This window comes from Agelaius tricolor, unplaced genomic scaffold, assembly GCF_023055355.1.
Source record: "Agelaius tricolor isolate 1412-34295 unplaced genomic scaffold, bAgeTri1.0.p SCAF_6, whole genome shotgun sequence".
Taxonomy (NCBI): Eukaryota; Metazoa; Chordata; class Aves; order Passeriformes; family Icteridae; genus Agelaius; species Agelaius tricolor.
In genome coordinates, this window is record NW_027269266.1 from 41248011 (window position 1) to 41265458 (window position 17448).

At 38.0% G+C, this 17448-nt stretch overlaps 1 protein-coding gene across 2 annotated transcripts in view; it reads left to right on the forward strand.

Annotated features, from left to right (window-relative positions):
• Positions 1-4323: 4323 nt before the first annotated feature.
• ATP2C1 (ATPase secretory pathway Ca2+ transporting 1) overlaps positions 4324-17448 on the forward strand; it is a 61991-nt gene continuing 48866 nt past the window's right edge. For both annotated transcript variants that reach the window (XM_071429500.1, XM_071429497.1), the window contains exon 1: positions 4324-4917. Coding sequence is in view for 1 of the 2 variants with exons in the window: in XM_071429497.1 (XP_071285598.1) it covers positions 4810-4917 (108 nt within the window). In the remaining variant the exon portion in view is untranslated. The remainder of the gene's footprint in view (positions 4918-17448) is intronic.

Below are 17448 nucleotides of genomic sequence, written 5' to 3' on the forward strand. Positions count from 1 at the left end.
AACACAGCAGGACATAAGCGTAGAAGTCTCAGCCTCTGTCTATCATCTTATCAACCTGTTCCTTCCTGTGCCTGCAAAACTGAATATTTGACATTATCTTCTGACTGGGCAGGGTAAATCGGGTGAACATGAAGAGCGTTTCCAAGGAAAGAAGTTTTGAGAAATGGGTGCTGGGTTTTGAGCTTTTTTTTACAGCTGGGGTCTCTCTTTTCTTAGAGTGACATCATCTAGGGTGAAGCCTTGGTATAGCAGAATTACCATTGCAGCCAGTTGCTCCTCATGGCTTTGTATTCTTGGGAAATAAGGAAGAAAAAGGGGAAGCAAACTGCTTCATGGATGCTTGGGAGATGTAGGAAAAAATTCTGAAAATACTTCAGCATCTAGGATGAATTATAGACCAGAATTATCTGGTCCAACAGTTTCAAGTAAGCTGTTGGCAACCAGACTTGTAGTATATGTAGTTATTTGATGCCTGTGTGACTGCCTTTACACAAGAGTGCTGTATTATGCTTGAGGAGCATTCTGAAAACTCAGGCAAATTTTCTTGCAATGAAAGGAAATATTTTTTGGCACTGTACCAGCAATGGATCTATATATTTGGGAATCTGTTTACTGGTGACATTTCTTTAACTGTATCTTCTTCCTTTAAAAAGCACTTACTTTTACGCAGAATTAATGATGCCATTTGCATATCCTTAGGGGTTTTTTTTATAGTAATAGCTTATAATTGCACAGAATCATAGAACAGCTGAGGTTGGAAGGGACTCCTTGGAGATGGTGTAGTACAATACCATGCTCAAGCAAAGTCAGAAAGAGCAGACTGCTCAGGACTGATTGCAGGGCTTTGAGCTTGTCCAAAGTTGAAGACTCCCACAACCTTTCTAGCAGCAGGTTTCAATGCTTCACCACAGTAACAGTGGTTTAATAAACAATTATATTTAGATGGAGCTTACTGCATTTCAGTTTCTGCCCATTTCTTCCAGTCCTTTCACGGGGCACTGCTGAGAAGTCAAGCTCCTCCTTCATTTCAGCCTCTCAGGTATTTACGTATATTAAGAAGATCCCCCCTGAGCCTGCTCTTCTCCAGACTAAACAGTCACAGCTCTCTGTTTCTCCTCCCATAATTGGTATTCCAGTCCCTTAATTATCTTCATGGCTCTTTTCTGGACATGCTCCAGTATCATCATGTCTTTTTTGGACTCGGGAGACTGTTACTGGACATAGAACTAAAATTGAAGCATTAAAATCCTAGAAAATCTAAATTAGTGATGCATATCAGAGTTTGCATCATTCCAAATTAAAAAAAAAAAAAGGAACTGGATCAAGTTTTAACTAGAATTGAACTAATAAATCCTGCTCAAAAATACAGAAAATCAGATTAGTTGAAAATGTTAGACTAAAAGCTTTGCTGGAGTTATTGTTACTTATCAAAGCAATGAGGTGGGGGGAGATGAGGGAAGAAGCAAAATCTTATTCTGACGGTACACAAAGCCAAAATGCAATACTTCCTTTATACACATAGGATATGCTTCAAGCATCCAAAGGCCATGGTTTCCTTGGGATAGAGGAACTTTGCAATGAAAGGCTTTAGAATGCAAAAATGTCTGGCTGAGATATCAAGAATAGTTAGAGAAGACAATTAAACAGCTCACAACAAACAAGACTTACCTGCTGCTGCCTGTCCTGCTGCCAGCAGCTTGCACTGAGTAGTAGGACAAAGTCTGTGTTTGTTCACCAGCTCCTAAATGTGTTTTCAGGGTGGGAGTATTGTGTACATAAGTAGTACCTACATCTATATAATCATACACATATACCTATTCAGATGCATACATATCTCTATTTTGGTGCAGGTTTTCTGCACTCAGTGAAAAAAGAATTATTTGCTACTATTATAGGGGATCTGGATGCTGTTTGTGGATTTTGTCTGCTAGTGATATATTTTATTATTGTCATTAGAGAAGCTTATAATACAGGGCAGGGGTTGTCTCAGTGCTGTGTGGGAGATGCTCAATTCACCTTGACTGATACCACAAGAATTAGTTGAACAAATAGGTTAGTGCTATTCTTGTTGATGCTGGATAGTTGCCAGGCCGGAGCTGAGAAGTTTAGTCTCTGTTGTTTGCTGTTTTCTGAGCACACAATAGATCATTATTTTAGTATAAATTCAGTCCATTCCTAGGCAGAGTCAAAATGTTTAAATTTCTACCATTTTCTTTTAAACATATCATGGCATGAGAAGTGAGGGCATCTCTTTTGTAAAAACACGGGGTACAACGAGAAACTGTCAGGTGTCAGAACATGTTTGGAATTTTTGTCACATTATTTTGCACCAGAGAAAGGAGACTTTTTCACTACAACTCTTAAACTAAAACATTCTGACAGCTGATACTGTTTGTTGAAAGCCTATCTTTGCTTTTCTTGGCCTGTTATTGCTTTTCTTAAACAGGGTGGAGGGCAGAGGAACATTTGTGATATGGACCCACTGACTTACTCTTGACAGTGCAAGTATTTCGTAGTTAAGAAACCTTTCTCTCTGTTTCAATAAAGTCTTAAGGTGCCAATCAAGGAAATGCAGAATTCTGATATTTGCCAAGGTATGGCTCAACCAGGTGATGTTGTCCACACTTCTGAGGCTCCATCCATCTGGATTATTGCAGATGTCTCCCTTTGTGCTCCCTAAGCACCCACATGGAATACAGAAGGGGTAAGTGTACAACTGCCTGCTGAAACACTGCTGTTAGGCCAATCTGAAACAAGCCTACGGTGCTCTATTCCTCTGAAAGAGCTTGGTCATGCACTTCAGAACTTTGCAAAGAAGCAACTTCAGCCTGGCATGATTTTGCAGGGAATGGCATAAACATAACACTGTGATTTTAGGTACAAGTCTGAGGTTATACAAAACAAATATGTCCTCGTATATGTCATTTTAAAGGAATCACTACAGCAAAGTGGAGCTCAGTGTTTTTCCCTGCTTGACTCTTTTATGCCTGCGGCTTGTGTTTTTCCTTTTACTATTCTTGTCCTTCTGTTTGTGGGGATCCTGGCTTTGCAGAGCAATTAAAATTCCCATGCTACGATATGTCACTGATCTTTGTAACATCCTCCTGGCTTCACAGTAACGAGTGCACTTGGCAATTTACAGTGCTGACAACTCCAGTTTTCTTCCTCTGCTGCTCAGGTGGTCAGAATCACACAAGTGCCAACAAATTTTAAAAAGCACAGGAACAGTGATTCTGACTCAGCAGGGCTTTGTACCAAAGTGAGGGCAGGAGAGGTATTGTGCCGAGAGCCCAAAATTGGCTGGCATTTCTGGATAGGAAGTGAAACAGGAAGATCACCTTGTAAGCAGGCTTGGTGCCATCCAAACAGATGGGCTGAAATATAAGCAGCCAAACAGTCATTTAGGAACACAAAAAGGATTTGTTGAAGGCACATTTCCAAGCATGAAATGTCAGAATGTTTGCCTGTGTCAAGCATCAAACCTGAAGGGAGGGATATGTGCAAGTAGTGTGGGATGAGTTAACACTGAAAACAAACATGTAAATCTGTCCTGGATTCTTTCCTGAATGCATTGAAAGCTTTTTTGTAGCTGTGAGACCTGAAAAGGAGGAGTGGAAGAAGAGTCCTGCAAAGCAGTATTATTTCCCTACCATATGGATTACTTTCCACAAACTGTGCTGACAAGGTAAAGAAATTATTTCTTTTGCCTCCCACAAATGTTGATGTGCAGGAGGCACATAACGTTCTCTGGCTGGTTAGTCTTTAGCAGCTGTATTTAATAGCTTCAGGATAAATTCTGTAGCACTATCCAAGATGTAAATAATAGAATCATAGAATGGGCTGGGTAGGGACTGACCTTAAAATAATTTATTATGCACAGAGAAATACCTTGGGAAAGACTTAAAAAACTTGGAGTTGTAGCAAGGACTGAATTGCTTTACTGTAATAAGAACCCAGCTCTGTGACTTCTCTGCATAAAAGGTCAACAACAACAACAGAGAGAGGAAGACATCCACCCAAACTTCCATAACTCTGAAACTCAAGAACTTAGGATGATAATTGATGGAAATGTGCTTTGCCGTTTTTCTATCCACTACAAAAGCCAGACAAATACTTGTCTCCTGATCGAAAGTGCAAAGTAGAGAAGGGGTCATAAAGACAAATGTAATGACTTGAAAGGAAATGAGTTTGCAGGTAAGATTCAAGGCAAAGCCCCTAGTTGCAAGCTAAGCTTTATTTGAGCTTGCACTGTTACGCTCTGTAACTGGTGCCTTGCAGTTCCAGTTTAGAAAGTGGGGAATGAACGAATGCATTAATCTGACTGAAATCCACATAACAGGATTGTGTGTGAAACAAAAGTGAAACCAGACAGTGCAGTCAGTGAAATACAGCTTGAGGAGGAGGGGTGAATGTGCTGGAAACAGCAGTTTTCTATCCTCTTTACTGCAGCTGAACAAGCTTTAAGAGGCATCAGGCATTAGGGGGACTAGGAGAAATCAGGAGCTGGTTACTGTTATTTGATTTTGCAGCAGAATGTTCTTACCAGAAGTAGAGCTATTTGAGCAGGCTGCCAGGGAAATGATTTGCATTTGGTAGAACTGCCCCTCAGTTCTTGCAGCTCACACTGCCCTTGTGGCACTTTAACACTAGTCATTTGTTGGAGGCTCTGCATTTGATGTTTTGATTTTCAGCAGTTGCTCTGCAGAAAAGGATTGTGCAACAGTCGAGGACTACGAGTCTTTGGGAAGAGGAGGAAAACATGCATTCAGAACTCCAAACAGGGAAGCAGTAAGAGAAATTGCCTAAATTATGGATAATCTGCTGCATAAATCTGTCTTCTCCTGTTTCATAAAGCTTCCTATCCATGCAGTTTGGAAACTTATATCGACAGTGAAAGCCAAGAGGATTCAAGAAAAGGTAAAAGCAAATTAAAAAAAGCACTACTTCAGTTGTAACCCTGGGGGTGATCTATCCATATCTTAAAGGGGAGGATCACAAGTTTAGCTGCACTGCTTTCTAAATGTCAGTATCTGCGAGTAATGGTTCTATTTAGGATTTTATGAGAGCACTGTGAATTTGAAAAAAATTTCTCTGAGAAAAAATAATTTTTGATTCTGAGGAAATTGCTGGAGACTTAAAGCATTGAGACCATGAAGCTTTAAGTAGTCATTACCTGCCTCTTGAAGATCACAAAAGCCCATCTTTCACTGCTGTCATGAGCTGTTTTCAGTGTAATTCCAGTTCATCTTGAACAACTCATCTCCATACTAGCTGTGTAAAAAAAAATTGTTAAACTTCCTTATATTTAACATAGTCTTGAATCTGCTTGTTATGATAAGGGGGGTATATTTGACAAAATGAATTTCTAAATAGGTATATAAAATAAAAAAATAAACCAGACTTTCCCTCTTTTAACTCTTTTCTTAGCCATAAGCTTTATGCTCTGCTGTTCTCTGTTCTGTAAAGGCTTTATCTTTTCTAAGAGATTTTCATTCTTCTAAGATCAGGTGTAGGCACTGGTCAGTATTTTGGCCCTTTGTCATGTAAATCTGCATTAAATAAAAGGTTGCAGTCTTGGCAGTAGGGCTTGTAACCTGAATTCTTAAATGTTTTGGTAGATCATGATTTCTTGACTTAAATGCGACATGAATATCCTTAGGAGAACTGAATTGCAATCTGAAGCTGTTGCTGTTTCACAAGGAAATGGAAGCTGTTTTGCATGGGCAGGGGGAGAAGGGGGTGAGTCTGGAATGAGGCCGTCGCTGATGAGTTACTGTTCCTTTTCATCCAATATATGCTGGATATTAAGCTGTGTGATGAGCATTCAGAAGAATAAGAGCTATAACAAGAACTGAAATTCTGCATTCCTTTGAAACAGTTAAACTTCTTTGTTCTCTGTGTGCTAAATTATGCTGAGTAGCGTACTTCTCCAAATCAGAGGTCATCAGGCAAAGGAAGACACATTCCTTTGCCATGATATAATTTGGAAATAAAAAGTGCCAGGGCTGTAACTGGCAGGGGGTGGGTGGGAAGGAAATCTGCTTTTCCTGTTTTGGTACAGTAATGTTCATTATTTTCTTTCTTCCTTCTAATGTTTTTACAATGGCTAACAGCTCAAGCACTACATGCTTAAAGAAACATCGTGTTCATTCTCCTTGGGTTTGTCAGATGTTGGCAGGGCTGATGCTCACCACATAGTAACACTTGCTGCTTTGACTCTACAAACACAGAGCGCAGTTTTGCTCTGGGAGCTGCCCTGCATGGTGTTGAAAATAAGCTCTTTATTTCTGAGGATCACAGTCTTTTCTTTTGCAGGGTAAGTCCTTGGGATGGTTTGCTTAACACGGACTGAATGTCTTTTAATAAATGTTATGAGTAGATACAGACATTTTTCTTTGAGGGTTTTTGTTGTTTTCTCACTATTCACCCTTTTCTGATCTCAGTGGGCATTAAATTTAGGTTCCAGAGAGCTTAGCACATTCTAACTGTGCTATTGTCATGTTCTGTTCTGATAAATTTTGTCTGATGCACATAGTGGTGCTTGTCCAGTCACAGAGGCAAAAATCACAAGCAAAGGATGCATCCAGGGCTAGTTGGCCAATAACTTCTGAATTGTTCCAGATTTATCCTGACAGCTGAACTTCAGAGGATGCACAGGCCAGTTGTAACTTAAACATTCATTGGTGGAATTGAATGTGAGAATTAGAGATTGAATTAGAGAGCAACCTGTAACTTGATGCTAAATTTAATCATTCCACCTGCATAAGGATGTGAATATCCTTAGTGCATTATACTTCTGTCACTTCTGCTTCCACTGCTGGAAGAAATCCATTTAATCAAAACAAGCATTGATGTGGTTATTAGCATGTTAGTCCTGTGACAAAAAGCTTTATCAATATAAAATGAACTGAATGTGATGCTGCTATTCGTTCTCTTTATATTGCTTGATATTGTGCACTGAATGTAATGAGGCTTGTTGAAGAACTGCTGTTCACTGTGGAGTTCCAGAAAAGCTATGCATCCTAGGAGACTTGTTCTCTGATCAAACATTTTAAATGAAATACAACATTAAAATAAGTGTAATGGCTACAATCTGAGGTTAGCTTTGCATGCTCACTTTAATGAGTTGCAATTTCCTCTGGAAACTGACAACTAAAAAATCCTGTTTACCAGTTGCTTAGAAACTGATCATCAGTAAGAGCATTAGACATCAAATATCTCAGTAAACACTAAAGCTGGGAAATAAATATGTATTGTTCAGAAACTATAGATTCTGGAAATTACCAGGGCTTTTCATGAAGTCCAAGACATAAACAGATTATAAGAAGGACGTGTGTATAGACAAGAACATCCAGACTTATACTAAGAAGGATAAACTTGCTCTCTTCAATTCTTAAACCATACAATATGGTTTAAAAAGACTATTTCAAAACTGGCAGTGTATTAAATGTTTCTTTTCTTGGATCAACTTCTGGAATCATTCCTGACTGAACACACAAGGCCCAGGAGCAGGGACCTCAGGGAGTATGAGTACGATCCAATAATGGAATTATTTATGATCTTTGAGATTCTTCTCTTATTTTTAATTCAAACTTGAATGTTTTAAAGCAAAGAAATCTGAAAGCTTTTTAACAAGCCTTATAGAAACGGTATGCAAATGTGTTTTGTGGCTACATGGTAAGAGTTTGAGAGCAAGTGACATTTTAACAGCACAGTTGAGTTTAGGAGGTAATTCTGGTTAAATGAGGCTTTTATCTAGACCTCTATAGCTTTTTCTTAGGAGAATATGTATTTTTTAAGAGCAATTCTTATCTAATTCTATACATTGAATTTTTCCATTAAAATGATTATGATTAAGTTCTTGGAAGGTGTGAGGTTTTTAACATTAATTCAGTCTGAGTAAGGCAATGAAACATGCCACTTATTTTCCTGTCAAACATAAAAGGCCTATTATTTCAACATGTTTAAGCGGCCTCTCTGCTTCGATAAAAAACAATAGAAGGCATGTATGTGGCTTATTTAATGGTGTTTATACTGGCAGAATTATCTTCTTTCCTTGAAAAAAATTTTCAATTCATTTGGCAAAACAAGAAATTATTTTCTTTTGCCTTTGTTGCTAGTTAGAGTATATCTCATTAACATTTGAGGAAATTACTTTTCAAGAGTATTGCAAGGTTACCTCTTTCCAAAACATGACCATAAAGCATAGACTTCCTGTTGAAAATTCCAGCTGGACTCAGATAAAATCTTTTCCTGGAAGAAACTACAGGATGCTTTTTTCATTCACAATCAGTCTCCAAAGAGTGTGTGACCAATGCTAAAGGAAATGGAAGAACCAACATTTTGTGCAGAGAAACCACCATCTTTCCTCCTGAATCCCAGCAGGAAATAGACATTTCTTACATCCTTTCCAGCCAATATTTCTTTAGAATTATTGCTCAGCCACACATCAGCCACAAGATGAATGCTAAAGTAATTTCTCTAGCTATTAATTCATGCATAAGAGTGATACCATCAATGAGGTTCTATACGGGAGAATTAACAGATGGGGCTTTATCCTTTTGGGAACCTACCAAATGAGCTTTGGGAGCTCAGAACTGAGGCAGCATGGAGTGATTTGTACATTGTGCTTGGCATTGAGACTATGTTTCTTTAACAATTAACACAACTGCTCTGGCACAACCCTTCTTAGCCTCTTTTCTGAAGAAAGTGAACTGTATATCTGCCCCTTTCCCCCAGTAACTGCAGAACTCCTGGATAGAGAGTCTCAAAGAGGTGAAACACCCACACGCTTAATGAAAATGAGGCTGGTTGGTAAGAGGGGAGGCATCCTATTAAAAGTGCCTTTAAGAGCAGCATTACATCAAAGAGATCACGCAGGGGAGAATAATCAGCAGTACTTTGTGTGCTGGAAAAGCTCCCATCAGGTGTTTGCACCTCTCAAATATTGAAAAGAATAATTCCCAAAGCCTACCCTGGAGAGGGTAACTGAGAACAGCCTTTACTCGTGTCCCTGGTAGTGGCTGATTGCTCCAGCTCAGTCAGTTTATAATTCAGTCAACCAGAGGACATCAGACTGCTGGAGCCCAGGAGGGACATCCCCCTAGTCATGAGAGAGCTATTGCCATTAGAACATATTTGTCTATCTCAAGTTTTCCAATCAAATTAATTTAAAAAGCAGTGGCTGAATTGAGAGTAGAATTAGAAAATAGCATCTGTGCTGAGTGGTATTAAACTTCCTTTCCTTCAAATCTCTGTTGTAACTGTGATGGGCAGGATTTGTAAGTCCTTCTAAGGACTGAGTAGGAACAGTGTACAGATCCTCTTGTGAGGATGTTCTCCTAACAGAGCTTATCAGATGCTTGCTTGTTTAGTGCATTGTTATTTTGCCTTATCTTTAGTTTTTCCCCAAAATGGCAACTCTGTTCAAGTCAAGGTCTTATCTCAAAGTAACTGAGGATTTAACACAATCTTTGAAGAAGACAGTGCTCACAAAGGATGGGTCTTTAATCAAGGAGAAAAAAAGCTCACAGGCTGCATGCAAATAGGATATAAAGTTTCAATCTGTATTTAACATCTGGAATAATTTATCCGTGGTCAGCCCATACTCTGAAATTGTGGTTAGAAATGCTTATAAAAGACTTTATACAGATGAAATAGAGGTTATAGTCCTTGTGCACAGTTTACAGGTGGAAGGTCTCTGTTACATATGCAGTCAGACTAAAATAAATAATTCCTTACAGCTCTAAAATCTACATTAGTTGAGTCAAATTGGCACTATTCAACTTTGTAAAGGCAGCTGTTGTATGCCAAGCAACATTGGTGTAACTGAATCTGACATATGTTTGACACACAATTCCTGAAATTACAGGACTACAGGCATTTTAAAGTACACATTTCATATGGCAATCTAAGACTTTTGCAAGAATCAGCTCTTCCAAGTGGGAAAGACTTCAGACATCTAGTTAGTTAGCCTGGAGAAGAGATACTGAGTATGCAGCTAAAGGGTCTGAACAGGACATGACTTCATCCAGTGAAAGATCTGGCAGCTTTTGCTGAAATAGCTAGCACTTGATCTCTGCTCTGAGATGAACAATACCTCAGATTCCACACAGGTTAACCTCTAGCTGGAAGTGATGCTGTCTCTTAGTGTGGAGAGATGTTTCTCTCAGCAGAGATGGCATCTGTGGTTGCTGGCGTTGTAACAGTGATAATGCTTTTATTATGGCTGTGATAGTTCAAGTGCTACTGCTGGCTTACAAAAAAAAAAGAAAAGGAAGAAAAGAGAGAGGCACTCTGGCTTTGTTTTCCTTTTCTAAAGATTTCTGTATCTAAAGAGACGTTTGGTGCAGGGGCCTCAGGTTCACAGTATAAGTTCTTTATGAAATACATGGGTATTACAAATGACATAGTACTTCTCTACTAGCAAAGCTAAGAAATCTGTATAGCTATTAAAGTTAATTGTAATGGCTTTATCATGTCTAGTTAATTTTGTTTACAACAGTGGTATTTTTACTTGTTGGTATATAAAAACTAATGTATATGTTAAATTTAAGATGACACTTTAAAAATGCTGCTTGCTTTAAATGACTAAGGCACTCTGATTTTTGTGGTTAAACAGAGGCTTGACTAATTTTCCTAATGAAACATTTTCCCTCATTTCTCTTATTTGTGTTCTGAAGCATAAAAAGCTCCAAGTGCTGTGTATCCCTGGGATGTGATATCACCAGAATCTTTAATACTTGGATTCTCTGGGGCTGATGGATATTATGTTGTTTAATATTTTATACTTATATCCATTGTGTCAAAACAATTACTAACAGTTCCTTGCAGCTCACAAATTCATTTGGAAAACTCTAAGTTTTCTGATAGAGATGGGTAGCTTAGGTGTGTTCTTTAGCTTCTCCTAAGTCACATTAGCTTCTCCTAAGCTCACTTAATATTTGAGAGATTGCATCAGAAAAAAATCCCCATTTGGTCCAATTTGGCTTTGTGCTAGACTTTCTCCTGTAGTCATATAGAAATCCCTGTCAGGACTCTATGAAATTTTCCAAGGATGTATAGATTCTTCATTTTTTTACTCAAAGCAAATTTTTTATTTGAATTATGATCAGTGGCATCAAAGCTTGAATGTTTTGCCTTTTCAGATAAACATCTTTGTTGAATCTCCATCTCATATTTCACCCATAGGCTGGGTATCCACTGCTTTGTGGACAGACATGACCAGACATTTTTTCAAGCATATGCTATGTCTACCTATACAGAGACATTTTAAGATGAGCAGGTTTTGGTGTTGCTATAAGAAACCAGCAACTAATATAAACCACTTGAAGACACCACTAGGCTAAGCAAGGATCCTAATCACAAGGCACTGAGCTTCTGCCTTTTTCACAGAAGCAAGAAGGAGCTGCTTTCCAAACAGAAATCACAGAACTTATCTAGCTGCTGATGGACTGTGGCAGCTCTTGCCTAATGGTTTATTCAAATTCTTATTTAAATATGTTGCAAAAGTATTAATCTAAATGGTCAATGCTCATTTATTTTTGGAGTCTAAGTTTGAGATGATCTTCTGAAGAAATCTTACACCACTGACATTTTAAATAGGATTGTAGTACATTTCCCGAAATACTGTTTTTAATTTAGGCACTTTTTGTGACACAGGAATCACATCAATCAAACAGGGCCAGGTTGGATGTGTCTCTGAGCAATCTGGCCTAGTGAAAGGTGTCCCTACCCACGGCAGGGTATGGTGCCTTCCAACCCAAACCATTCTGTGTTTTGACAATTCTTCACTTAGGCCAGTATCAAGAGTGAATGGCTACTGCTGACAGGTGTTGCTTGGGAAGGGAGGGGAGTGGGGCAGGCTGACTGCCACTACTCAAACCTAGTGAAATGAAAAACCTTAACAGAATAGGCTGTGCAATAGAAAGCTTATTCTCTCTTTAATCCTTAAGCTCAACTATTATAGCTTTATTTACATGCACTGTTCTGCCAGTTATTTAAACACAAGTATGTCAAAGATTGAAAACCAAAAGAAAAAAATTGAAAGCTAATATATATTCAATTACTGAAGCTTTATTTGATTACAAATGAAACAAATTATTTGTAACTAAAAGAAAAATCTGTCTTATCCCACTGTTTCCTCTCTTCATATAAGAATATGTCTGCCAGATACAGAAGGATTAGATTTAATTTTTGGAGCCTTCATGTTAGCATTTCTAATGTCATGAAAAGACAAGGAACCCAACAAAGCAACAAAGCTTAGGAAGCATTTAAAGTTCTGAGACAGTCAAACAAAACAGATGCTTGGTTCCTGTTTTCCTAACTGAATTTCCTCAGCTGTGCCCTATCAAATTAGCTTCTTGTATCATCAGATGTACCGACCATGTGCTACAGTTAAGAGTTATTGTGCTCATGAGCACCCAGTAACACATATATTTATTTATGTTTCTCCCCAGGAAATTAGACAGAAATATAGCAGCGCTACTTTTAAACCATATTTTAAAAATAATCAGAGCAGAAACGGCTCAAGAGGCATTAAAAAGGGCTAGGTGAAAATGGTTTTGAGTGTTAGAAATTCCAGGATTGTCAATCACAACCATTAAAAAAAATGAATTACCCTTTCAAATTCTGATTTCTTTTCAGAGAAATTTCATTTGGCCTTTCTATTCAAGTGTTGAGGTTCATGCCTTCCAGATTTTCTATTCAACTAAAAGGATTAGAAGCTTTTTTTCAGCACAGGCAAACTTCTTTGAGATAATGGCACCGTTCCACAAACCAGCTTGTAATATCAAACAATACAATATTAAAGCCCAGGAACTACAAAAGCTTAAACACAGCAGTGTTATAGGCATCAGGCTTTGGGTTGTGACCTTCCCCTGGCATTCATGCCATGTCAAAGCCTCTTTATGGTATTTGCTTTGCATCCACAGGAAGTTTGTTATAGGCAGCTACAGCCTACGCCCAACCCTGAAGACAAAGCAAGGAACCTGAATTATTATAAAGCAACCTCAATAATAGTGGCTGTCTTTCATAGTAACACAAGGCATTTTCACTGTGGGCTAAAATAAAATAGTATTTGCAGCCATCCTATGTATAGGACTCAGAAGTGCTGGCATTGCTGCTGGAAACTTTTAAACCTGACCAAATTTCATGTAGCTGCTCCTTCAGTTACAGGGCTGCAAAAGGCTCTGTATTTGGGCAGGGCTAATTTCACATGGAAGGACAGGATGTCATGCCACAGCTATTTTAAAAGGTTGCTTGGAATTACTGTCACCAATGACTAGGCTACTTCAAAATCATTTAAATATATATATATATATATATATATATAAAAGAGTTGTGTTTAAAGAGAAGTGCTTGTGAACCTGCAATAAATCTGAAACTCATCAGAAAATATTTGCTAAGAAGTTCCCATTTGGATCAGAAGCCATTGTGTGCAGAGTTGCAAGAATGAAGTCGCTTGGTTTTTTTCTTCAGTGCGGATGTATTTCTTTAGGTGGCCTAGGGCTTGGTGGAGGAAGTGGTGGTATTCCTTTTGCTACAAACTGCAAAAGGAAATGCCGTTTTAGAGGTTTTGGCAAGTCTGAAAATGGACTTTATTTTTCCTCACCAATTTTCAGCTTCTTTGCTACAGTTCTGCATTCTTGGTGCTTTGACCCTAGAAGCAGTATCTTGATTACACTTTGTAGGATGAAACAGCTGAATTGATGCAAAGCTTAATTTATTCAAACCTAGCTCTCTCTTTAGATATTGCAGTGAGGTTATAGTTTCGGATAAAATAGACTTTATAAACAGGAAAAACTGCAACACCAAGGTTAGTTTATTCTACATCCTTTATAATCTGTCCCTGGAAGAGTAAAACAGCATCACTGTACATAAATGTTGAAGATGTGAGGCTGTAAACAACCAAAGATCAAGTTTTCAAAAAGGGAAAACAATTTGGAGTGAAAATTGTGGGAGACATGAAAGATGAATTCTTAAAAGCACCTGGCTTACTGAAATCTGTATCTAATGAAGAAAATACTCCAGGAGTCCTGTTTTGCAACTCCAAGAGAAGTAAAATCATGATTTTGGTTCTCAATGCATAGACACGTAAGTAATTTCTGATTAATCCATGTTGCTACTACAATGTCAGAGGCTCCCAATGATTGTTTTGTTTTTCTCTTCATGGATGATTTTCCACAGGTGAGAAACTGATGAATCAGAAAGATTTACATCTTGGTATTGTTTCATTTCTGCATATTAAATAAGTCATAGATATATGGCTGGATAGATTTATTATTTGGTAGAACATAATAATAGATAAACTAATGATAAGCAAATTTATGATAAGGTAAATCATAGATATAATAGAAATTGTATAAATATAAACGGTACAATATATTGATGTGATGTGTGATAGATATGTTCTCATAACAGTATCTTAAAACAACCTAAGATAATCTTCTGACCTTAAATTTATTGTATGACATATTAAAGAAGTAGGATAAAAACCATGCCTCTCATTAGATATCAAAATATTCTGGTCAAGTTCTAAATAGTATATGGGAAATTCAGGGCAAAAATTTACTTTTAGCCTGAACTTCAAATAGGAAACAAGATTTTTGCTGATTTATCACTACCAGTTTCTGTACTCTAATTATAGAGTTGTATCCTCAGAACTCCTCAACAGATCTGGATTAGGCTGGAGGCCCTCAAAGATGGAATGGGAATTGCCCAATTTTTTTTCCTGAATGAGAAATGTTTTTTTTCTCCTTCCTTCTGAATAGGCAGTTGTCATGCTGAATTGTACTGAATGTCCCCACTAGCCAGATGGTGGGGAGGAGGGCCTACAATACGAGTTTCAACTCTTTTTAAATTAAATCCTCCTCTGGTGCTTCTTGGCTTGTTGCAGATGCACAGAAGCAGCTGATGTTTGCTGCTGAATTACTGGGAGACAGAGGGGCACCTCAGGGCCCTTTTAACCTTCCCATTGCAACAGGCTGCTGGAATAAACTCTCCCAATTTATATGATATAGCTGTGGGGTTTGTCTCTCCCATATCCACTCCTGTCACTTTCAGCTGGGGCTGTATCCAGCCTTTGGAGATGCATGAACTGAACATGTGATCTATTATTTAGAGTTAGGCTACTAAACATGGTGATGCTGCTGGGTAATATTTTAGCACCTATTTTCAAGGCAGACAGGAGCCTTCTGTGAAATGTGTGGGGTTTTTTCTTAATTCTCTTGTGCTGAAGATTGATATTCATTAGCAGTGGTATGGAGACACTACTGAGCACTTGCTCCCACCTCCACTTTGTCCTAGCACAAGCTTGTGTAGTTGGATAGGGAATGAGGTCAGAACAACCTTGTTAAATTTGGGTATTTTTTCTAAGTGTACTTTACTAACTTTCTGAATTTTACATAACCTGTGTGTGCAGTTTTTATTCCTCCCCCTGCAGTCTTATTGTTAACTTTGACTAAGAAAGCATCTGAATACAGATTTAGTCTTTCAGTTCACCAGTTGGATCTATCTTAAAGTAAGGGGTTTCTACAATAGAGCACATAGTTGCAATAGAAGCATGCCACATTAATTGCTTTTATCAGTAACATTTACCAGCTTTAAAAATGTGACTTCAGACCACTCTTTTTAAGACATAAGGGAGGAAAAAATCCTCTGTATATTTGACTCCATTTACATGAAATTTGTAGTAATACTAAAAATAAAAATGTATATGGGCTCTCTGGTAAAACAAAAGTTTGTAACTAATTCCTTCCAACCTGAAAAGTTGCCACATGCTTTCACTTGATAGCATTTTTGGCTCTGAGTCTGAATAAAATTTCACAGCCCAACATATTATGCTTAAGTGTGTTATCAAACAAATCATCATATTCTTGCAGTAGCCAAAATTGTATAACTATGTAAACATCTGTTTATTAACTGCCAGCTCCTCACTATTACCTTTGCCCTGTTTTGCTCTCACCCATAGTCTTGAAGAAGAATTTCCAAGAGAGTGTTGGCAAGCTTACTTGTCGGTAATATATGCAGCATTCCTGAAATTCTTGGCACATTAACCCTGAATCAATTCAAATTAAATTCAAACTTTGCTATTGCTGTGGTTTTTTTAGCTGTTTATAGTTTCATTGTTGAAATGTCTTTATTCTCCACCACAGACAGCTTGCTATAACGTAACTGAAATAATTTACAAGTAAATGTGAAGCCTTCTTTGCCATGTAATAAATTGCAGTAATCCTTTAGAAGGACATAGGGAAGAGTTTTCCACCTTCTGCTGTATTCAGGCCACAACATGATGGTAGCTGCAGCTGGCAATGCAGAGGAGTGGGGTCTTTGTCCTGTAGCAGACATCCTAACAAGGCATTTTGCCTGCCTCAGCCAAGACTTCCAATAGTAACTTGCTTCACAGCATATTCCAATTATAGAGCACATGTTTCTTGGCTGTCTTTTAGAGGCAATGTGAAACTAGATCTTTACTTCACAAAATGTCTCTGGAAATGTGAAGCCTCCAGTAGATAGGATAGAGGCACTTGTGAGAGCTTCCAAATTAGCAGTGAAACTTTTACTGGGGTAGTTAGCTTTGAAAACAGTCACTGAGGGGAAAACAGAAAGAAAACAGCTGAAGATCTCTGTGAGTCATTAATAAAGGGAAGGGAAACCTCTCTGGAAAATGTGCAATTAATATTTTTAACTATTTCAAAGTAGCGCAGTTGAAGGAGGAAAATAGCAGGTGAATATTAAATATGCATGTGAGATGGAAGGTATTAAAGAAGAAAAGTATGGAAGATGAAATGCAGGTTTGAGATAAGTTGAGTGCTATGGTCTGAAAATGAATTAACTGTCTTTGCCTGAAGGATAGATTAAACCTGATTTTCTTGAATGCTCTGAGTATACATTCGCAATAGTTCAAACTGATTAAAGGTTTTTAATCCCGTCGCTGTTTTACACTGCCTTCCTCCACTAGTTCTGGGAGTTCATTAGTAGAGCCTTTCTTGAGGCAGGCTTTCTTCTTGGCTAGATCAGTCCTCCTGAGCTGGGTTATCAAGAGAGGAAAATGTCAGGGCCAATGCAGAACTTGGCACCAGCAGAAGGGCAATCATAGAAGCCTGATTTTATGTCAAATTAAAATTCTGTGGTGCTGCACCCCTTCTCTGAATGTAGAATATTGGTAGGGATGCTGCTTAGGTGTGGGATGACACAGTTAAATTCAAGTGCTTTAAAAATCAGTGAAATATAATTTAAGACTCCCATAAACCAAAGTTCCTTAATTAGCATAATTGCACAGTGTCAAGACATGGCTGAGCTAAGGTAATTTGAAATTGTAGTTATGTTTCTTACATCCTAACATGCTCAGGATTATAAAATTAAATGAGCACTTATTTCCTCTGGGAAAACAGTATAATTTTTCTTCTTTTAAGCTTGAACTGATTTTATACACACACACACATACAC